The sequence below is a fragment of the Pistacia vera genome, unplaced genomic scaffold, assembly GCF_008641045.1.
Source record: "Pistacia vera cultivar Batoury unplaced genomic scaffold, PisVer_v2 Contig735, whole genome shotgun sequence".
In the NCBI taxonomy this organism is placed as follows: Eukaryota; Viridiplantae; Streptophyta; class Magnoliopsida; order Sapindales; family Anacardiaceae; genus Pistacia; species Pistacia vera.
The window spans coordinates 821,151-845,954 of record NW_022196596.1 but is presented as its reverse complement, the minus strand read 5'-3'; the positions used below and the strand labels follow the sequence as shown (position 1 = coordinate 845,954).

The 24,804-nt window shown below is 39.4% G+C and overlaps 1 protein-coding gene and 2 non-coding genes across 3 annotated transcripts; 2 read left to right on the top strand and 1 right to left on the bottom strand.

Annotated features, from left to right (window-relative positions):
- Positions 1 to 4,747: 4,747 nt before the first annotated feature.
- On the bottom strand, positions 4,748 to 4,827 carry TRNAL-UAG. Its single transcript has one exon. It is a non-coding gene; the product is annotated as a tRNA-Leu (tRNA).
- Positions 4,828 to 6,538: 1,711 nt separating this feature from the next.
- LOC116115290 (probable xyloglucan endotransglucosylase/hydrolase protein 8) lies at positions 6,539 to 7,833 on the top strand. Its single transcript, XM_031401447.1, has 4 exons — positions 6,539 to 6,761; positions 6,927 to 7,027; positions 7,122 to 7,324; positions 7,415 to 7,833. The coding sequence occupies exons 1-4, from the start codon at positions 6,578 to 6,580 to the stop codon at positions 7,815 to 7,817; spliced, it is 891 nt and encodes a 296-aa protein (XP_031257307.1). The 5' UTR covers positions 6,539 to 6,577; the 3' UTR covers positions 7,818 to 7,833.
- A 16,538-nt stretch (positions 7,834 to 24,371) lies between these two features.
- LOC116115298 lies at positions 24,372 to 24,478 on the top strand. The gene has a single exon (XR_004125652.1). It is a non-coding gene; the product is annotated as a small nucleolar RNA R71 (small nucleolar RNA).
- The last annotated feature ends 326 nt before the right edge of the window (positions 24,479 to 24,804 follow it).

Sequence of the window (24,804 nt, the reverse complement as noted above, 5' to 3'; positions counted from 1 at the left end):
CCAAACCTGTGGACGGGGAGAAGCTCTACTCTTACCTAGCGGTCTCAGAGACAGCTATCTCAGCATTACTAGTTCGGGAAGAAGAAACGAAGCAGTTGCCGGTCTACTATGTAAGTAAGTCACTCCTTGACGCAGAAACGCGATACAGTCAGCTGGAGAAGTTAGCCCTTGCCCCCATCCATGCATCCAGGAAGCTCAGGTCGTACTTTCAGTGCCACTTAATAGTTGTACTCACCTCCTTCCCACTCAAGAAGATACTACACAAACCGGAACTATCAGGACGACTCTTGTAGTAGACAGTAGAGCTCAGTGAGTTTGACATATCATACCGGCCTCGCACCACCGTTAAATCCCAGGTCTTGGCCGACTTCATTACTGATTTCACCCCGAATACCACCACCCAAGCAGAAAGTGAGTTATTATGCATGAACGGCGGATCACCATCTAAGTGGACCCTCTTAGTGGACGGCTCGAGTAACTTAAATGGAAGTGGACTTGGAGTGGTACTGGTTGCGCCAGAAGGAGACATCATCCAGCGGGCAATACGGTGTGAGTTCAAGTGTACGAACAACGAAGTCGAATATGAGGTCCTCATAGTTGGACTTTCCTTAGCCAAAGAAATTGGAGCAAAGAAACTAAAGTGAAGTCTGACTCCCAGCTCATGGTCAATCAACTACAAGGCATGTATCAAGCATGCGACTCGAAGATGACATCCTACTTGAGCATGGTCAAGGAGCTGCAGGCACAATTCGATGAGTTTTCTATCGTCCAAGTCCCTAGAGTGGAGAACTCCCACGCTGATGCTCTTGCCAATCTTGGCTCAGCCCTCAAATGCTCTTCCTCCTCGTCCATCCCTATACTATTCATGCAGTGGCTAGCCAACTAGGACGGACAACCAAACAAGCCGCCTGAGGAAGCCATGGGAGTTGAACTAGCCGACTGCTGGATGACTCCGATAATGAAATACTTGGAGCATGACGAACTCCCTGCTGACAAGAACGAGGCACGACGGCTAAAAGAAAGAGCCGTCAAATTCACCATACATGAGGGCCAACTCCTTAAAAAATCATTCTCGGGGCCCTACCTCAAGTGCACAAGCCCAGAGGAGGCCCAACGTGTCTTGCTGAGTTACATGAAGGCGAATGTGGAAACCATGCTAGGGGACGCAACCTTGCACACCGAGTGATCATTGTTGGATATTACTAGCCGACCATACGTGCCGATTCGACCGCTTATGTGAAGAAGTGCGATAGTTGTCAGAGGTTCGCTCATGTCTCACACCTCCCACCAGAGCGACTACATTCCATCCTCACACCCTAGCCCTTTATGAAGTGGGGAATGGACATCGTGGGAAAACTACCTACTGTACCTGGACAACGAGTCTTCATGTTAGCTGTGACAGACTACTTTACGAAGTGGATTGAAGCCGAAGCCTTCGCACAAGTTAGAGACCGAGAGGTAAAAGCTTTCATCTGGAAAATGTCATCTGCAGGTTCGGGATACCAAAGGAGATCGTCACCAACAATGGATCCCAGTTCATTAGCTCAGGCTTCAGGGATTTCTGCGATATGTGGAGGATAAAGTTGAGCTTTTTAACCCCCCGCAACCCCCAGTCTAACGGCCAGGCCGAGTCGTCAAACAAGACCATCATTCAGACACTAAAGAAGCAGTTACAGAAAGCCAATGGTGCATGGGCAGATGAGCTACCCGGAGTCCTTTGGTCATACTGAACCACGGCTCGCTCGTCAACGGGCGAGACCCCATTCTCCCTCACTTACGATTCTGAAGCAGTCATCCCAGCCGAAGTATCAGTCCCGTCCGCCAGGCTCCAATGGGCGAACGAGGAATCAAACAAGCAGAACCTTTGCCAGAATCTGGACACCATCGATGAGCTATGCGAATGGGCGAGCATTCGTAACGCAGTCTATCAGTAAAAAGCTGTCCGACATTACAACCGCAACGTGAGGATCCGAACTTTCAAGATAGGCGACTGGGTCCTCTGCAAAGTCTTTCAAAACACCAAGGAAATCAACTCGGGCAAACTCGGCCCCACCTGGGAAGGCCCCTACAAGATAACCAAAGAAGCAGGGAAGGGTGCTTACAAACTCCAGACCCCCGAGGGTAAAGACATCAGTAACAGTTGGAATGTCGTTCACCTCAAATGCTACTACTTCTAGGTGAACTTATCTTTTTTCTGTTTTCCTTTTTATTTCAAAAAGGATGAGTGGGCCTATCCACCTCCTCTTAGACAGTCGGCCTCATGGCCAAATATTAATGAAGTATTATTTAGAAATGTTTCATCTCCAAATCGACTACGGTCGATCAATAATTGTTAAACACCTTCAGATTGGCCATGCCCGATCCACGAAATTGCACCTTCGAATCGACTCCGGTCAATCAATTATTTTTAACACTTTCAGATCGGCCATGCCCGGTCCACGAAATTGCATCTCTAAATCGACTCCGATTGATCAATTGTTGTTTACACCTTCAAATCGACCCTGTCCGATCCACGATTTCGCACCTTCGAATCGACCAAGCTCGGGTCACGAAAACACCTTCGAATCAACCCCGTTTGGTTTCAGAATCGCACCTTCGGATCGACCCTGCTCGATCCACGGAATTACACCTTCAGATTGACCCTGCTCGATCCAAGTTATCACACCCTCGGATTGACCCTGCTTAATCCACGGAATCATCCCCTCGGATCGACCCTACTCTATCCACATTATCACACCTTCGGATCGGCCTTGCCCGATCCACGAAGAGACACAGTCAAATCGGCTCAGCCCGACCTACAACTCGCACCTTCGAGTTGGACCCGAATCGGCTTCCGAAGGCATTCTAAATGTCCCATGCTTCGCCGACCCGGAAGGCCTGGCCAACCGGTCGATCAGCTTGGAACGGCCCGGTTCGAGCCCTCTTCAGAACAAGGCAGGAGTCCTCGCCCGTTCATCCTTCCATAGCGAACGAACGGACAGTCTTCAGTCGAGGTCCATGTGTCTCATCCACCTGATCATGCCTGTATCCCGACTGATTGAAGCTTTTAGTTTAATAAGCTTCCCAACTTGTTCGACCCGGTATGACGAGCGAACGCCCCGACTATAACACTGCAGCTCACCGTTCTAGTCGGTCTGACGTACCGAACGAGAGCATGAGCCCCGAGGCCTAGTTCTCTTTCTCTTCGGCCCGTCGCACCGACTAGGCACACTATGCAATGATGGCATACTCTGGATCAAGAATGGATACCGAACGACATCCAACCAAGAATCACCTACAACAGTCAGATTGGCCACCCCGACAATCTTTCGTCCATGAAGAAAGACTGAGCTCGCCTCGATCACTACCTACTCTCTGACTCAAGAAACTCTTAACTCAGAGAATGGGGGACAAACTGTTAGGGCCAAAAATCGTCCTTGGCCCAAATAGGAAAACAGGACCACTAGTGAAGAAAAGACCAAGCCCAGTCCTAAAGAGGCCCAAGCCAGATTAGTCCCATTTGATACAAGATACGACCGACCCAAACCATCTGGGCACGGGTCTCCCAGTTCTAGTTCACTTTATGGGCCTATAGGCGAGTTCCGAGCTCACAGCCCACTAATCACATTCCGGTTCCTGATCAGTCTCCTACTCGAAGTCATTTTCCTGTTCAGAACACTTTCCTATTCAAAGTTACTTTCCTGATCAGAATCACCTTCCTATCCGGACACTGGTAAGACAACATACCACGACCCTAATTCTTCTAGGGTTTGCATCAGAGTCACATTAGGACTCCTACTCCTACCAGGATTGGGAGACCAGACAGTCACTATATAAACAGAGGTCAGCCATCTCACAAGGCACACGACATTACACCTTCACATCCGAAGCTCCTACTTGAGAGCTTTACATCACTGCCGTAGTCACAATCTCCGACTAGACTTTCGGTAACCCCTTTACTCCCTAGCCCTCACTATACTAGCCTCTTTCAGCCTTGCTGACTTGAGCGTCGGAGTGCCTACGACAAACACCACCCCTGTGTTTCTCGTTCGCTTCACGCGTTTGTTTTTCTACGTGTGCAGGTACAGCGGATCACTAGTGGCCTCAACCTCACGAGATCAGACCCCTCTTCCGTACAGATAGATTTTTACGTCTACAACATTGACATTTTATTTATCACTATATTACTTGATCAATTTAGTGCACTTGTTAAGTCTTTACACAACGGTATGTAATATTTATAAAAAGGCTCAATAATGTTATGTACTAATATGTAGTATTTTTCTACAAATTTTATATGAGAAAAGCGGCTAGCATAAGGCAAAATATTTTTTACTTCATCAATTCCAAAGCAGCATAAATATTCTCTTACAAAGAGAAAGAGTTATGCAAATTAGGGAGAAAACATCTTTTAGTTGTTTTGTGCATTTCCGTTTTCTATGCCCTGAGAGAAATCAACATTTTAAGAAACAAAAGCCGAATTTAGTTAGTGAAAAAGTTCTTCGCACTAATAGTAAATTCTGTGGAGTTGTTTCAAATTCAACTAGAATGCTTACATGAGTTATTTATTTTATTTTTAATTATGAATTAGTATTATAATTTGTTATTGACTTATTTTGTCTTATATTATGAACCAATATTTAGTAATCTTTTTTCTTAAAGTGTATTCAAAATATTAATTTCTTATATTATAGAAATGAATAGTAAAACTTAAACATATTTAAACTTCAATTTGACTGTAAATTTAAATAAAATGAACTTTGGAATTTGACAGCTGTGGGATTTGAACCCACGCCCTTTCGGACCAGAGCCTAAATCTGGCGCCTTAGACCACTCGGCCAAACTGTCTTGGGATGTTACTATTAGTAATTTAATATATAATTATAATAGTTGTACAGTTCAATCATGATGATCAACAAAAAAGGAAAAAATGTCTGAAATTATCTATTTCTTTCTTCGCAGGCTCTTATAGAATGTAATGGATTTAGATTCAACATGGCGGTGCTCCCTTTCTACCGACACTGCAGCCCTAGACTTGTATTCTGCTTTTATTTTTTTAATGGCTTCTCACGTGACTGCTTTATCTGCTGCATGTGATTTTGTGAGTGCATGATAGCAAGCATATCACTAAATTCACAATTTTTCTGTAAAATAAGTCTACCATGATCATCTTAAATGGCTTAAGCATTCTGCCACTAACTACATTTTTTTTTTTTTTCACCAAAATTTAAATTGAAATCTAAATCCAAATCATCAAATTATCTTCTCACAGAACTAAAGCTGACATTTTAATCATCAACCTTGTTTAGTCCAAAACTCAAAAAAAATTAAAAAAAGTGACTGCAATTCAAATTACTTTGGTTTGAAATCAAGTAAGTATTGATTAGTAGATATATCTAATAGCTAGTAGGTTCTCAATTGCAAAGAGCCAGAGTACCCAGAAAGAGACACTTAAAAAAAGGGTTCCCAGCTACCATTCATACAAGTAACATATACATCCAACATTTAAGAAAAAAAAAGAAATCAAATTTTCACAGAAAAAATTTCTACTCATGCTTTAATTTCTTTTTTGTATTGTATCAGATTTCAGGATTTCACTAACAGTTGCAATTTTATTTCTTAACTTACAGCTAATATAGATCTTTGAGATCACAATCAATCCATCAATAAACTCCTAATAATGCAAATGGTGGGACCTCTATATGTATATATGTATCCTTCATCACCCATCTGGCTTTCCGGCATAGCATGTGGAGCCTTCTACTTCTCATAAGTCAATGATTCATGCATTCACTCCATCAAACGGTTACTATTCCATCTTACCCTTTGTCAAGTTTTTCATCTTGGCAACAGGGAAGACTGAAGATGATTTATATTTTTTTATCTCATCACCTTGGTGACTGTGACTGGCATGTTGGTCATGTTTATATTATAATCAACAAAAGCAGGGTCATTTACACTGCCCTATGACTGAGGTAAATGTTTCTGTTTCGTATAAAACCATTGAAGTTGCTGCATAAAAGTAAAACAAAGAAACAGAGAAAGACAAAATTGATTAGGGACTTTAATTACTTTCGATAATTAAAGTTAAAGCGATTGTTGGTTAGTTTAATCCTGTTGTTATTGATACTAGTGAACATTGAGCTTAAATCTACAACAGGTCGCTGTTCCCGACCGCCGAATCCAGTTCAAATCCAATAACTTTCTGGTTATTGTATGGCCAATCAAAATCACTCACATTTATTCATGCTACACAGGGTCCCCACTTCCAGTTTTATTCTGCTAAAACCAATTGGAGGGCAGCCTGGCTCAAGCTTTCACTTCTAACATGCCCCATGTTCTCTTGCTTCCCAAAATGCCATCTTGGCTTTGTAACTTCATAATTGACCTTGATGCAATTTATTTTAAATTAAATATATCAATTGTCAGTATTTCTTAATTGGGTTAAAATAATGTCAATTTGGTTGCCAGTTATACCCTTCATATGAACAATCCTTTTTCAAACACTATAGTATTTAATGAACTTCATCTTCTCAGATTTCCAGCTGAGAAAGCTCATTATTTTCTTTATTATTTTCTGCATCTAAAATTAGAGAGAATGGTCTCTTCCATGGCCACTCTTCTCTTCATTGCAGCTCTAATGGCTGCTTCTTATTCTTCATTTGTAGCCGCTGAATCAAAAGGATCTTTTCAAGATAACTTCAGTATAATGTGGTCTGAAGATCATTTTAAAACCTCTGAAGATGGGCAGATCTGGTACCTCTCTTTGGACAAAGAAACAGGTACACAGACTTAATGTTCATGACAAATATAATACCAATTAATTGATATTCTGGGTTCTTAATGCTTAATGCTTTATTTTTTTTTTCACCTTGCTTCGTATTGAAGCTTTTGTTTACATTGATAGCAGTGCATTAATACTAATTTCTTGAAGCAAATTTGAATAGGTTGTGGGTTTCAAACCAAGCAGAAATACAGATTCGGGTGGTTTAGCATGAAACTCAAGTTGGTTGGAGGTGACTCAGCCGGTGTAGTCACTGCTTATTATGTAAGCTCTTGATTATATACACAATTTGTATGTCTAAATTTCATTTAATTCAAGCCGTTTGCGAGAGGAATCTTTAAGATTAAAAATGTTGCAGATGTGCACAGAAAATGGGGCTGGGCCAACAAGAGATGAGTTGGATTTTGAGTTTTTGGGGAATAGAACCGGGCAGCCCTATCTTATTCAAACAAACGTTTACAAGAATGGAACTGGTGGACGTGAGATGAGGCACATGCTTTGGTTTGACCCCACTGAGGACTTCCATACCTATTCCATCCTCTGGAACAACCACCAGATTGTGTAAGAAACTTTAGAGAAATTAAAAACCAAAATCATTTTCACAAACACATTGAATTGAATCTTCCACTAAATTAAGTATGCAAAATGCAGGTTTTTTGTGGACAGGGTTCCGGTGAGGGTGTTAAAAAACAATGGTGAAGAAAATAATTTCTTCCCTAATGAGAAGCCAATGTACTTGTTCTCCAGCATATGGAACGCGGATGATTGGGCAACGCGCGGTGGATTGGAGAAGACAGATTGGAAAAGGGCTCCATTTGTATCAACTTACAAAGATTTCAGCGTTGATGGATGCCAATGGGAAGATCCATATCCTAAATGTGTATCAACCACCACTAAGAAATGGTGGGATCAATACGAAGCTTGGCATCTCTCAGATTCTCAGAAAATGGACTATGCTTGGGTTCAGAGAAACCTTGTTATTTATGATTATTGTAAGGACACTGAAAGGTACCCAACATTGCCTGTTGAGTGTTCATTGAGTCCATGGGATTGATGAACCAGAGAATTATTTGATTTTTTCTTTCTTTTCTTTAGTTTCAATTTTGTGATGAGTACAAAGATGTGTATTAAATTCTTTGGCTATTATTGTACTTCATTAATCAATATCTATTTAATTTTATTATATTATTTTAGTTTGAATCGAGCTTATGCCACTTGCAAATATTCCCAGCTTGGCTCACTTTGTTTTGTTCAAAATCAAAGTATTGAACCCTTACTAACGTGAATTTCAGCCTTTCAATAACTATCTCCTTCACCGACATTCCAAAATGTGACGGTGCTATTTTTAAATCAACAAATGATGGACAATAGAGTCCATTTGCATCCATAAGTTCAAGGATTATTGTTCAAACTCCTACACTTTATCATAAATTTATTTTGGACATAGTATGCTATATAAACATGAGTAGTATTACACATACAACTGTCAGAATATGAGCAACAAGATGCAAAAGAGACAACTAAGTTGCCGAAGAATGCAAGAAGAGGATAGAATGTAGGAAGACTTTTCTGTATATTTGTATTGTATATATTGTGCTTTACAAAGTATTCAATTTATACAAAAAATGTAAGAATGAAATAAGGAATGTAATAAATAGTGTAATTACAGAATAATCTTAATAAAGTAATTGTTGAAGTTACTCCTGGATATCTTGTAATCTGCTTGATTCCAGGATGCATAATTCCAGCAGTCAATATGATTTCCTTTCCATATTGCATCACTCCCCCACAAGCTGGTGGTTTGTAGATGTCAAAAACTTCAAGTTTGTGAAGCAAATATGAATGTTGTCGACTACACAATGGCTTCATAAAAATGTTTGCTGGTTGCTCTGAAGTTCGGATATGCTTTGTCTTGATAACTCCTTCTTGAATTTTGTCTTGGATAAAGTGACAGTTGATTTCAATATGCTTTGTGTTTCCATGGAATATAGGATTTGCTGTAATATCATTGGCAGCTTTGTTGTCATAGTGTAGGCTGACAAGTTATTTTGTTTGTATCTCCAAATCCTTTAGTAATCCAAGAATCCAAACAATATCACATGTGGTTTTTGCCATAGCTCTGTATTTGGCCTCTGCTGAAGATAATTATACCGTTGACTACCTTTTTATCTTCCAGGAAATCAAGGATCCCGCAAGTTTTATATAGTAGCCAGTGAGTGATTTCCTAGTCATTGGACATGTGCCCCAGTTTGAATCACAAAAGGTTGTTATTTCTAAGTTTCCATCTCTTGGTAGAAGAAGGCCTAAACCTGGACAACCTTTTAGATATTTGAGTACCTTTGTTGCTGCCTCCATATGAGATTCCTTTGGTCCATGCATGAATTGGCTTAGGATGTGAACAACATAACTTATGTCTGGTCGCGTCATGGTGAGATATATCAATCTTCCCACAAGTCTCTGATAGATGGTTGGATCCTTTAATGGAGGATCAATTTTTGAGGATGGCACTTCTTTATCATATTGTTGGCTTGTGAGTTTAGTGTTCTGTTCTATGAGAATCATGCTTGGTTTACATGCGGATAATCTAGAATCTGATACGGGCTCATGAACATACTTTCTCTGGCTGAGGGATATGCTGGTGGGAGACCTTGCAATCTCAATTCCCAAGAGATATTTAGGCTCTCCTAGATCTTTTATGCGGAAGTGTCTGTTGAGGTGTTTCTTTAGGGCTTGAATGGCGGGTTCATCATTCCCTGTGATAAGGATGTCTTCCACATAAATGATTAAAGCAATGAATGAGGTACCTTTACGCCATGTGAAAAGGGCATAGTCATTTTTTGATTGTACAAATCCGATGCCTGTAAATGCTTCTATAATTTTTGCATTCCATTGACGAGACGTTTGCTTTAAACCATAGAGGGACTTTCGCAGTCGACATACGATATTCTTCCCCTGGCGGCGAAGTCCTGGTGGGAGATCCATGTAAATTTCCTCATGAAGATCGCCATGGAGGAAGGCATTATGACATCCATCTGATGAAGCAACCAATCTCAAATAGCAGGAGCAGATAAGAAAGCTTGGACAATCACATGTTTAGCAACAAAGGAAAAGGTTTCTTGGTAGTCGAACTGTAACACCTCCTCTTTAGTACTATTCTTATACATACTATGTAGATTATAAATATACGTAGCGTATGGAAAATAGTGGGCTCAAATTTTTCTTTACTCATAAAATATAATTCTTTACAAACTCAAAAGACTATGTATTTCAAAACTTTCTAATTAATACAAAATATCATAGCTGGTGGACAGTGGTGCCAAAACTCTTCGCTCCTTGACGTCCATCCGACCGCTGCTCCTATTTCCTGCAAAATAGAGAAGAACAATGGGGTGAGCACAACAATGCTCAGTAAGTAAAACCTCTACTACCTGTTCCCGCAACCCACTATTTGGTTCTTTTCTCACTCTACTGTTCTTCTATTTCTATCTCTCACTGTCTTCCTCTTTCTTTCTAATACTGTTATTCTCCTTTAACTCTGCTCTGCTCTTTTTTCTTTCTTTCTCTCTGTTCTTTTTCTCTTACTCTTACTCACCATGAAGGAAAATCATGGTTCTCTCTTATTCTCATCATACTCACCATGAAGGAAAAATCATGGTTCTCTCTTATTCTCATCATCCTCACCATGAAGGAAAAATCATGGTTCTCGCCTGTATAAGCTCTACATGCAATTAATACAAAAGAACTGCATGTTTCTTTCTTCTACTCTCTATTCTTATTAGCTCAAACTTCCGCATTCTTTCTCATACTCTCTCTCTCTTTCTATATCTCATTCTTTCTTAAGCTTTTTTCAAGCTTTCTCATTCTTTAATTCTTTCTATTTATCTCATTCTCGTTTCTGTTTCTCTTTCTCATAATTCTTTTCTGTTAACTCTCTTTAGTAATCACGGCCTCATTCTACCGGAGGCACGGCCGGGACGGCTCCCACTCTACGTGACTTCTACTCATCTAGCCGATCGGACTCGGTTATGCATGGATTCGGAACCCTTGGCCAGTGAGTGACAATCTCTCTCCGGGTACTGGGTATAGCCCTCATCCGCATGCACTCTCAGGGCTACACCACTTCTCTATTCATACTCATGCCGCTCTCAATGCGGCGTACATGCGGGAATCTCTACCCATTACTCACGGGTTCCCCATCGCATAACCTACTCTATGTCTTTATCTCGCTCTATTCTTTCTCATGTTTGCTCATCTTTCTCAAGCTAGTACTCATAATATAGCTTAACTCTTAGCTTTTCTCATCTCTGTTCTTTCTATTTTTTTTCTCATTCTTACTCATTGGAATGTCACGACCTCATCTGACCGGAGGCACGGCTGGGCGCTACCACTTACGTGACTTCCGCTATTCCTCTACCGATCGGATTTAGTCATGCATGGATTCGGAACCTTTGGCCATGTGAGTGTACATGCTTTCTCTCTATCTCTCTCAAATGTCACGACCTTCTTACCGGAGGCACTGTGGAACCTCATGTTCCACTCTACGTGACGGTCACGGCCTCATCTGACGGGGCAAGGCTGGGGATCACAAGCACCCCCTCGTGACTCTACTGCGCACTCACAAGTTCCCCATCGCACAACTTACTCTATTCTCTTCTGTAGCACTTTTCTCTCTTTTATTCGCTAGTGCTCAATCTTTTCTCTTCTCTTACTATCAAAGTATTCTCATTTATTTACTCTTAAGAGTTGCTGTTCTCAACATTCTCTACTCTTTCTCACTCAAACTATTACTCATAGTATAGCTTATACTCAAAATTCTCTACTCTTAAGCTAGTACTCATAAGGTAGCTCATATTCAACATTCTCTATTCTTTCTCAAACTACTTCTCAATGCACAATTAATGCATATGGATGGTTCATACTCATTAATGCACTTATGACATGTCAAATGCAATATGGCTCTAAAATCGTCATTCTGCACAGGTCACACTAAAAAGGGCATAACGTGCGTTATACACATCGGATTGCTACGGTTTTGGTCTCGTTTTAAAGCTTAGAATCAGGGCTATAACTTCTATTTTTTGGTCTCAGCCAAGTTAAATCTGTAAGATGCCAAAAAATCACTTACAAAGTCACGGCAGTGACAGGGCAGATTTCACCTAGGCATTTCATCGAGCAACTCATGTGCATAAAAACACTCTACTAAAATTACTACTATACTTCATTCTCTAGCCATCCAAAATGGGAGAAAACTCCCTCATATAACCATAATCCCTGTCAAGAAAAGCACTTCCAAAAAGTTTACACAACATCCCTCAAACTTCATCTCAAACTCATCACACATTAACACTTCCCAAAAAGGAAATATCCAACAAACATAACATAAATACTCTGCTCAACTCAATTCCTCAACAAATAGACATACATCTCTACTCAATTTCTCAACAAGCATCATATATACATGCATAAATAAATCTCTACTTAAGAATTTCTTAAACTTTAGCTTGAGTTGGATTTACTTACCTCATACTTGAGTAGTCTCCACTAAAGCTCTCTACTCTTGTTGGACCATAGTTTTCCCTTATTTCCTAAGCATAAACTTAGTAAGAACTTAACCCTTACAAGAATAAAACTCATCTCTAAAGTAGGGATTCTTACCTCTTCTTGCTTAGGATCACTTCTTTGTCAAATTCCAACTCAAAACTCTCAAAACTCCCTTGGAAGATTGAGTGAGGAATTGAGAGAAAATGGGAGATGAAGAGGCGGTGGAAATGGGTGAAATGAATGGGTTTAGAGAACTTAACTCTTATTAGCTCTTATAATATACACTCTTTCCCATTTTGCCCTTACTCTTTCTTGAAAATTCCACCTTTGTCCTTTAATTCTTTACAAACTCACCCCCATTTTACACTATTCTCCAAGAAATTTCCTTACATTTTATTCCCCACTTTTCCTGCTAATTAGGGGTAGAATGGTCATTTTAGCCTTATGAAGAATTCTCTAGAAAACTCAAGGAACTTTTCTGCCGTCCTGTCGCCGCGGCGAAGAACTTCCTGTCACCCCGGCGAAACATTCCAGAACCGACACCGCCAACACAGAACCAACGTCGCCACGACGAAGCTTCTTCCTCGCCCCGGCGAAGGCTGTAACTCCAAAATCCGCCAAGTCTTGATCAATTCCATGATACACACTCAATCAAACCCAAAACATCAACTCAACCAAAGGCCAACCACACAACATGAGCAATATACAAACTCATTTAGGGGCAATTCAGTAATCCTTTAGGCCATACTATAAACAATGGCTACGTATTTCAAGTGGGGTGTTACACGAACCCTTCTCGCTGAGTAAAACCCTTGACAACAAGGCGGGCTTTGTACTGTTTAATGGAACCATCAAGTCGGTGCTTAATCTTGTAAACCCATTTGCATCCAATAGGTTTCCTGTGAAGCGACCGAGGGACAATTTCCCAAGTATTATTCTGGGCTAGTGCATGGAGTTCATCTACCATAGCCTGCTGCCATTGAGCATGAGGAACAGCATCTGAATAGCAAGAAGGTTCCTGATTGGTAGAGATCTGACTGATACAGATCCTGTGGGTAGTAAAGAGACGGTCATAGCTAACATAATCAGAAGCAGGATAAGGAGTACCTGAGGCATTCTGAACAATAGGGCATATATAGTCAACTTTCCAAAGGGGTGGTCATGTGGACCATGTGGATCGACATGGGGCCGGTTCTGGTTGATGCTCAAGACTATTTGTAAGATCAAGAGGCGAGTCTGTCAATGGAGCAAACTATGTAGAAGGAACAAGAGTAAAGTCTGTAGTTGTTGTAGAGGAACCCAGATCAAATGTGGGATTTATAGTGAAAAGTGGTCCCGATGGAGACAAATCATATTCTAGGAAAGAAGATGTCTGATGAGGAGCAATACTAGATAGATCAGTAGTATCCAAAAAAGGAAAGTTACCTTTATGAAAAACCACATCTCTGGAAATCATGAATTGTTCTCTATTGGATTGTATATGCGATACCCTTTCTGATGCATAGGATATCCCATAAAAACACATTGAGTGGCACGAGGACCAAACTTGTCGTGGGTCCCCAAATGAGTAGCATAACATAAATAACCAAAAACTCTGAGATGATCAATGTTCGAGAGTTTACCAAATAGAAGTTCATAGGGTGTCTTACCATTAAGAACTTTGGTAGGCATTTGATTGATCAGGCAAGTAGTAATGACCACACATTCACCCCAAACGGAAAAAGGGATGTTGGCTTGGTGTTTGAGAGCCCGGGCTACTTCTAAGAGATGTTTGTGTTTTCGTTCAACTATGCCATTCTATTGAGGTGTATAGACATATGAACTTTCATGAATAATGCCAAGGGATGAAAAAAATGAGGAGCATTGGTGATTAAAGAAATCACGAGCATTATTCGTACGGATGCGTTGGACAGACATATTGAACTGTGTTTTGACCATGGTGATGAAAGCCTTAATTTTGGTAAGTGTTTGGGTTTTTGAACTTAGGAGATAAACCCATGTCCCTCGGAAAAATCATCAACTATGGTAAGAAAGAAACGAGACCCATCATTATTAGGAGTGTGATAGGGTCCCCAAATATCAATATGAACTAAGGAAAATGGGCGAGTAGTGTGTGTGGTGTTGTGTGGAAAAGTGGGTTTAGATTGCTTGGCAAATGGACAAATCGGACAATGTGGTTGTGGAATAGAAGCACCATGACCCAGTCTTTGGTGTAAAATTAAAGAACTTTTATTGAGATTTGTATTACAATCAGAAAATTTATTATTTGCAATACAAGACAGAAAATTTTGAGATGTGCCTATAGAATCGGTGATCCAGTAGTATAGACCATTATGAACCTTACCCGAGCCCATCAACATCTCAGTCAAAGGGTCCTGAAACTCACAAGTGTTAAGAAAAAAATTTAAGCAACAACGATTATCTTGAAAGATCTTGGAAACGGAAAGAAGGTTAAAGCGAAAAGCTTGGACAAATAAAACATTATGAAGAACTAAGGCTGAAGTGAGTTGAACAGATCCTATTTGGGTGGTGGGAGCCATGGTTCCATTTGGCATACGGATGGATGTGGATGATTTTGTGGGTGTATGAGAGAAATACTTGGGATTGCAAATAATGTGGTCACTAGCCCCTGAGTCAATTATCTAAATATCATCTTTAATGAAATTTAAACAAAATGATGTACCTGCATAAGATGTCGTATTAGCCTAGGGAACCTGATTGATCATATGGAGAATCTGTTGGTATTGCTCAAGACTGAATGTGGGTGCTAAAATCCCATTGCCCAAAGAGGTATGTGTATCAATCTGATTTACTGTAGATCCAGATTTCTGATGGGGTGGTCGGCCATGTAATTTCCAACAAGTGTCATGATTGTGATTTCTTCTCTTACAATAATCACAATATCGTGCACTTTTTCCAGATTTATTGGACCCCGAGGCATTGGACCCATTGATGTGTTGTGGACCATTTGATGTGAAATAGGCTGGCCCATTTGAAGCAGTAGAATTTAACCCATGTGATGCATTTAAAAAGGAATTTGGCGTGGACCCATTGATGTGTTGTAGACCATTTGATGTGAAATAGGTTGGCCCATTTGAAGTAGTAGAATTTAATCCATGTGATGCATTTAAAAAGGAATTTGGCTTGGAGCCATTAGACCCGTGGGATTGCACTATAGGATCTGAACCATTCAACCCATATTTACTCCCATATAAAACAATCTTCTCATTTTGCAAACCTAAGCGCCGTTCATGAGAAGTACCCATATTTCCCATTTCACCTTTCACTCCTTTTGCCAAATTTTGTTGTTAGCTATTTGTGAAGGCAGCAGCGTCATCGGTGAGACCATCATAGGAGATCAGGCGCTGACTTTCATCTTGTATAGGGAGTTGGTATGTCCATCAGAGTGGCGGCGCCGGCGACGTCGCTAGCATTTGAGTCCTAAAAGGAAGAAAACTATTATTTAAACCCATCAAAAATTGGATCAATCTATCTTGATCCTTCCCTCTCTGAATCTGCTGAAGGATTGTTGTCGGCGCCTCAAGGGGTTCTTCAGTGGCATCCAATTCATTCCACACCGCCGATAATCGGTTAAAATATGTTGTCATCGGAAGGTTATTTTGCTTGATATCGGCGAGGTTTTGCCGCAAGGTGAACAATTTGGCCAGATCAAGTTGGCCGTACATCTCCTTTATATTTTCCCACATCTCTTGAGCATTCTTTTTCTGTGGCAGTCCAACGGCAATCTCCCGGGTCAGGGAGTTGCTGATCCATGCTCGGACAAGAGTGTTACACCGTATCCAGTGCTTGGCTTGATTTGGTTTAGTGAGTGTGGGAAGGGTTCCATTGATGAACCCTACTTTGGCCTTCGTGATCAGTGATCACCGGAAGTCACATGCCCATGTGGTATAATTTTTGGAGCCAGTAAGAGGTTGTTTGACAAGCACCAATTTTGATCCATCAGACACTGGTGAGTAGAGTGGATCGCCGGGTTCTGGCCGATTGGAGGTGTTTGGCATAAGCTGGAATATTGGGTAGGGGTTTTGTCCCGTTTGGTTGGATGCTTGACCCATGAACCTGAATGGATTTGGGCCATATTGAGTTTGGGTTTGTTTGGAATCTTGGTTTTGGTTTTCACTTTGTATGGACTGGTTTGTTGGCGGAGTTGTGATTTGAGGGTCAGTAGTTGAATCCATGAGGGAAGTTATTTGGATAAAGTTTTGTAGTTTCTGGGAAAATTTTTTTTTTGGTTTTGGTAGACAAATTACTAACCCAAGTACCTTGTTTGCGGGTTCAGGAAATCTGGCTAGGAAGGATTTGCTGAGGGAGAAGGATGCTCAATCCAAGTGCCTTGTTTCACTGACTCTAAAAATTTGGTTGGACAGGGTTTGCTGGGCGGAAGCAAAGTTAAAGGATTGATTTGATACCATGTCAGAATATGAGCAACAAGATGCAAAAGAGACAACTAAGTTGCCCAAGAATGCAAGAAGAGGACAAAATGTAAGAAGACTTTTTTGTATATTTGTACTGTATATATTGTGCTTTACAAAGTATTCAATTTATACAAAAAATGTAAGAATGAAATAAGGAATGTAATCAATAGTGTAATTACAGAATAATCTTAATAAAGCAATTGCTGAAGTTACTCCTAGATATCTTGTAATTTGCTTGATTCCAGGATGCATAATTCCAGCAGTCAATATGATTTCCTTTCCATATTGCATCAACGACATTTTTATACTACATTTTTTATACAACATTATGTGGTAAAATATGATTGGTTTATTTTAAATTAAAATTAAACTTTCACTAATCATCTTTTGCCACATAATGTTGTATGAAAAATGTTATATGAGAATGTTGTATGTGTAATACTATTCTATAAACACATGGGCAAAGCCAGAATTATATTCTGGGGGTTCAAAATGTAATCTTCAATGAATAGAGTGACCAAATAGAATTTATATTTATATGGTCCAAAGTGTAAAGTTTAAAAACTAGGAGGTAGCCAAAGAAAAGCTGAACTTATAAGGACTTTATTAATTAATGTTTTAAATTTTGAGAGGCCAGGATGGCCATGAATGTAGCTCTATCTTGTAATATAAACTTCGTCCATTTTTTGATAGAGTGAAATATATGTTCCTAGTTCCCACTCTAGTTTTGCTGAAAATAAGAGTTGTCATCCCTTCAATGCCTAAAATACAAATGTCCACCCAAAATATATATTCTGTTTGTTAAAAGCAACGACAGAAGGATAGAATAATCATTTTGCTTGCTTTCTCAGTACACTTTCCCACCCAAAATGACTTTCCTGCTCTTCTGATCAATCTCTTCAATGTGAAAAAAAAAAAAAAAATCCTCTTCACTGGATAGTAAACGGCCGGGATGGTCATTTTGGCCTTGCCTTGAACGACATAGTTTGGCCAAGATCTAGTCGGAGATTTTGTTAGATGGTGATTTTAATGCAAAGATTGGAGATTTTGGTCTTGCAAGGTTGAAAATTGAGAATCTTGTGGAACGTGGAGGTGGGAGGAAGATGGACGTTGTAGAGGATAATAGGTCGATCTTAGAAGAGACTAAGAGGGTGATGACTACTTATGAAGAGAGTGGTGTATGGGTATTCTAACATGAATTCCACCCAATTTTATCAATTAATCCCAAGATCTGCATATTGATTATAGAATATTAGATTTAAAAATTAAAGATTAAAAAACCTGATTCTGCCATGACTTTTCAATTTCTTGAATTCCTTGCAAGTAGTGACCAGTATTCCTTGTAAGTAATTGATTTACCATACACAACAGAAAACAAAAATTCAATCGGTAAATCAATTACCTTTCTTTGCCTAGATCCGAGTATAGATTATACTGTTTATATGTTTATAAACAAAAATCAGTATAAAGTAAATCCATTCAAGGATTAGAATACTTACGTACGTTTGGAGGCTCCTTCAAATATCTTTGATTTAGGACATGAACACTGTTCATGGTTACTGTTCATCGTCTACTGTTAACGATATTGTTCATGGTTACTATTCACTATCTACTATTCACAGTTACTGTTTACCATCTACTGTTCACGTGATTGTTCGCCAATCGATCCAAAGTAGGATTGCACTCATGGAAGTCCACACGAAGATAATCCAAAGTATCCTTGATTATTTTGCTAGAACAATCAAGGGCTTTAAGAATAAAGAAAGAACAACAAGAAAAATTTTCTTCTTGAGGGAGAGAGAGAGAGAGAAGGTGGCTAGGGTTTTAATTGAATGAATAATTCTCATTATGTTTTAATTTTAAGTTGCAATTATATAGTGCAACAATCAAAATCCCATTCCACTTAGTAATAGCCATGGGTTCTAACCCTAGTTCACCCTTGCAACCAAACACACCCTTTATGGTATTTTAATTAATTAATTATTATTACAATTAAAATCAATTAATATATAATAATATATTAACATTCAATTAATAATAATAATTCATTTAAATATATACATAGATATATTTAAATATAATCTCACTAATTTAATTTTAATATTAAAATTAAATACAGGTAACAACCTCAGCAAATTTAATTGCACTATGAGATTACGAAAATACCCTTTCGTCCTGAAAGACGAAAATACCCTTCTCACAAATTGATTCTTAAATTATCTTCTAAGTGTGTGACCCGTAGGCTCCTCATCATATCGACAGTGTGTAGTATCGCGATTAACACCAATTAATCGTCTCACTACACATAGACCAAGATTGGCCCCTAGCAAGGCATCATGGCCACCCGATAGATTCAAATTCAGCGAAACCGCAGCCTGTGTAATGACTGCTTTATACTCAGATATTCATAAAAATTTCATGTAGAATATATAAGTAAATGGGCCCAAAATTCTCTTTTATTACATATAAACATTATTTATACAAAACAGAGTATCATGTACAAAATGATATTAAAACAGTGGACAGTGTAGCTATTGCTCCTCGCTTGCCGACGCCCGTCCAACTGCGTTCTCACCTAGAACCCACAACCACAAAGAAAATAACGGGGTGAGCACAAAACAATGCTCAGTAAGTAAATACTCTACTCGACTGTCCCCGTAACTTTTTCTCTTAATTCTTCCCTTACTCTTTTTCTCATTTCCTTTATTTTCTCTTTCACACAGCTCTCTTTCTTAACTTCCGCTATATATCACGGCCTCATCTTACCGAAGGCACGGCCGGGTGGAGTTCATACAGCACCAACCCACTCTTTGTGATTTTCGGGTGGAGATCACAAAGCACCAACCCTTTACTGTTTCTACTATCGGGTGAAAATCACAAAGCACCAACCCGTTCTCATACCTATCGGGTGGAGATCACAAAGCACCAACCCGTTCTCATACCTATTGGGTGGAGATCACAAAACACCAACCCGTTCTCATAGCTTTACTCATTCTCTCTATTCTTAGAGTAGCTCATTCACACAATTCTCTACTCTTTCTCAAACTAGTAATCATAGTGTAGCTTAATGCTTAGAGTAGGTTAGTCACAAAATTCTCTATTCTTTCTCACACTATTTCTCAAATGTACAATTAATGCATATGGATGGTTCATGTTCAAGAATGCACTTAGGAAATGCCAATATGCAATGTTGCAACAAATAAGGTTCACAACTCATGCTCATACTTCTCTTAGGCATTTCATCAAACAACTAGTGTGCATACCCACACTCCACTTTATTTATAAGTATATCCCTCTCTTGAACCATCCAAAATGGGAGAAAACTCCCTCACCAAGCAATAATTCCTGCTATAACATAACACTTCCAAAAATGTTTCTCAATCTCCTCCAATTTCATCACAAACTACATTCTCCTCACACATCACACTCCTCAATTGAAGTGTATTTGACAACCACAATAAATAAATACTCATCTCAACCCAAGTTCTCACTAACACTATATATATATCATGCATAAATAAATCTCTACTCAAGGGATTTCACAATTATCAACTTGGATTGGGATTTACTTACCTTGAAAAGGAGAGATCACATTAGCACTTCCTTTCCTTTACAAGACTTGTTTTCTTCTCTACCCTTTAAATAATAAAACCATGAGATTTCAATACTCAAATACATGCACAACTTCACATCTAAAGCAAGGATCCTTACCTTAGGATGCCTTAGGTTGATTCTCTAGCAAAAACCAACTAAAAACCCTAAAAAATCCTTGAAAGCTTGAAAGAAGAATTGAGAGGGAATGGAGAATGAAAGAGGCGGTGGAGAAGAATGAATGAAGGGTTTATGAAGTTTATCCCCTTTTTAGCTCAAAAGATAATCATTCATTCCCATATTGCCCTTGCTCTTTCTTGAAAATTTCATCTTTGTCCTTTCAATCTTTACACTCACACCCCCATTCTAACATATTCTCCATGAAATTTTTTTGCATTTCACTCCCCACTTTTCCTGCTAATTAAGGGTAGAATGGTCATTGTGCCCCAAAGGAAGAAAATATCTAAAACTCAATAAACTTTTTGGCCGTCCCGTCGCCGCGGCGAAGACAATTCCGTCGCCACGGCGAAACACTCCCGCAGCTACTCCGTGGGCTGCAGCACCTCTTCGCCCCGGCGAAGCCTGTAACTCCAACATTCCTCAAGTCTTAAGCAATTCCAAGGCAATTACTCACCATACCCAATACATCTATTCAACCAAAGACCAACCAAACAATATTAACAATGTACCTAAGAGCAAAACAGTAAGTATTCATACAACATACAACATAATCTACTACGTACCTCAATGGGGCGTTATAGCCTGTCAACGGTATGGTTACCGTGCAATCAAATCCTTTCATCAACTATTATCTCATCGAGATTGAGGTACATAAATAGTGTCAACCTCAGATATCCTCGACATGTTTGTATTCAGTTAATGGACCAATGACAGGAATATTAAATTGGATTGAGTATCAACTCAATCCCACTGTGGCCATAGATTTAGTGTCATTGCCATTTACTGAATTACCCAGTGAGATAACTTCTCTCGTGCCCAGGAGTGATGAACCCTTTGTCGATCCACCATAGTCTCGATACACTTCTCAATATAGCCAATCACTACCATATTGATAGCTCTAAATAGAACTACGTTGGGCTAGTGTCAAACTACACCAATTAGTGCACAAGATCTTTGGTGATCTCAAGTCTAAGGATCACATGCACCTGTTAGTAAACGGTCCCGTATACGCAGCGGAAACAAAAATAAATAACTCAGGGATCGTTTACATGAGCCAAGATCAAGGGTATAATTTTACAATTTTATCATAATAAGAATTTGCAGAAATATTAAACATGAGTTAAGAGAAACAAACGCATGTTGGAGGCTTCTCCAAATTTGTCGACGATTGTTTTGCTACCGATCCAAGTGTAAGATCGAACCTGTGTAGTCCACACGAAGACAATTTCAAAAGAACCAAAGAGGGATTTGCTAGATCCTCTTTGGCTTCAAGATTAAGAAGAAAACAAATCAATTGAATTGATTTTAGGCTAAAAGGTTTCTACTGTGGGAGTCTATTCAAAAGGGGCTGCTGTGTGTTAATTTCAAAGAAAAATTAATTAAAATCTTAATTAACACACACACACACTTTTCTTTTTATAGTTAATCAATTTGCCCTAATCCTATACGGAATAGGCTTGGGCTCCAACCCAAACGCCCCATGTTGCCAAACACTCTCAATTTGATTTATTTTATTTTTCATAATTATCTCAATTAAAATCAATTAATATATATTTAAATATATATTAATTAACATTTAACAATAATGATAATATATATTTAAATATGTGCGAACACACATTTAAACGTAATTTCACTTATTTAATTTTTCTAACAAATTAAATAAAGGCTACGACCTCAGCAAATTTAATTGCACTGTGAAATTACCAAAATACCCTTTCGCCTTAAAAGACGAAAACGCCCTTCTTTCTTCTTGGATCTTAAATTGTCTTCTATGTGTGTGACCCATAGGCTCCTCATCATATCGGCAGTGTATAGTATCGCGATTAACACCAATTAATCGTCTCACTAATACACAGACCAAGATTGGCCCCTAGCAAGGCATCATGGCCACCCGATAGATTCGGATTCAGCAAAGTAGCTACCTGTCAACGATATGGTTACCGTGCAATTCGATCCTTTCATCATACGTTATCTCGACGAGACGAAGGCATAGAAATAGTGTCAACCTTCGGTTACTCTCGATATTATTTATTCAGTTTCTGGACCAATGACCCGTATTATAAACTGGATAGAGCAACAACTCAATCCCACTGTGGCCACAGTTTTAGTGTCATTGCCATATACTGAATTGCGCCGTGAGATAACTTTCTCCCGTACCCGGGAGTGATAAATCCTCTGTCAATCCACCATAGTCTTGATACACTCCTTGATGCAGCCAATCACCACCGTATTGACAGCTCTGAAAAGAACTGCGTTAGGCTAGTGTCAAACTACACCAATCGGTGCACAAGGCGCTCCGGTGATCTCAAGTCTAAGGATCACATGCACCACCATTCGTTAGAGGATTTGTTCCATAGACACTGGGGTTACCATCCATATGGAATCCTCTGGTGGGTCAGTCCAGTGAACTTGCTGTGGTGTAATCGCCTACAACAAACACCCATGTGTTGCACCAGGTTGTCACCAAACAACCTTGACAAGTGAGATCAGTCACTGCCTTTCGACAGGGTCGTTCAACACTATGATAGCCTTACCATATTATCTGTGCCCTTACTTCAGAATAATACTGGGGCTACGGACGTTTCTAGAATGGCCACCATATGTGCTCATAGGGTTCTCACTATCAAGATTTGAAACACTTGATACCCTCGTCACGGTTCTATCATTCTAAGGACATATATCAATACATATTGCAATAATAATGATTTACGCGATATAGAATAAAATGCCTTTTTATTGATTAATGAACATTATTACAAAGAGTCAATTCTACAATAATTGATTGGCTTTAGGGCATCTACTCTAACAGCACCACCATTTGTTAGAGGATTTATTCCATAAACACTAGGGTTATCATCCATATGGAATCCTCTGGTCGGTTTATCCAGTGAACTTGCCTCTAGCAAGCACCCATGCGTTGCACTAGGTTGTCGGCAAACAACATTGACAAGTGAGATCAGTCACTACCTTTCGACATGGTCGTTCAACACTATGATAGCCTTATCGTATTATCTGTGTCATTGGTTAGAATAATACTAGGGCTACGAACGTTTTTAGAATAGCCACCATATGTGATCATAGGGTTCTCACTATCAAGATTTGAAACACTAGATACTCTCGTCACGGTTCTACCATCCTAAGGACATATATCACTATGATTTATACGATATAGAAGAATATGCCTTTTATTGATAAATAAACATTTATTACAGAGTTAATTTTACAATAATAGATTGGCTCTAGGGCACCTACTCTAACATGTGGTCTTTTGCATGAATTTCCCAAACATATTTTCCAACTTTGATACCCTCTACTTTATTGGTTGAAGATTCACTACTGGTTGATGATTTGATACTATCATTTGGTTCGATTGATTGCCTTGATTGCTCCAGAAAAAATTTGAGTGATTTCTCCATCTAGGATTGTAGGTGTTGGAAAAAGGATTATTCTAGGGTCATTGATTTCCCGCTACCTAATTGACTTGCTCTAAAGATGAAGATGATGAAGCAAAGGTGTTCCCCACTTGGCAGTCAATGCTTGCATGGTTACCTGCACACAAGTTGCATGTTAATTGAGGTGCTTGAATAGAATTAACCTGCATACTTCTTAATTATTTCTGAAGTGCTGCTAGTTGGGCTGAAATGGCTATGTAAGCATCAACTTCATGAATACCCATAGACTTCTTCGGATGTATTCTCTCATTAGGTCTCTGATAGTTGTTACTTGCTAGGACTTCAAGTAACTCATTGGCTGCTTCAAGTGTCTAGTTTTGCAATGCTCTTCCAGATGCTGCATCCACCATTGTTTGCACATTTGGAAGCAACCCATTATAGAAGGTTTGGACTTGCATCCAAACAGGCAAACCATGGTGTGGACACTTCCTCATTAGTTCCTTATATCTTTCCCATGCTTCATATAGTGACTCGTTCTTATCCTACAGAAATGATGTAATGTCGTTTCTCATCTTTGCTGATTTTGCTGGTGGGAAATATTTAGTTAGGAACCTTTGTGCCAATTCATTCCAGGTGGTGATTGTTCTTGCTGGTAGTGCCAATAACCATCCCTTAGCTTTATCTCTTAGTGAAGATGGAATTAATCTCAACCTGATGGCATCATCTAACACTCCGTTTACTTTAAATGTGTCGCATATCTCCAAGAAGTTAGCAATATGTGAGTTTGGATCTTCATTTGCATTTCCCCCAAACTGTACCGATTGTTGGATCATTTGAATGATTGCCAGCTTTATCTCAAAAGTGTTGGCTTGTACTAGTGGCATAGTGATACTTGGACCAC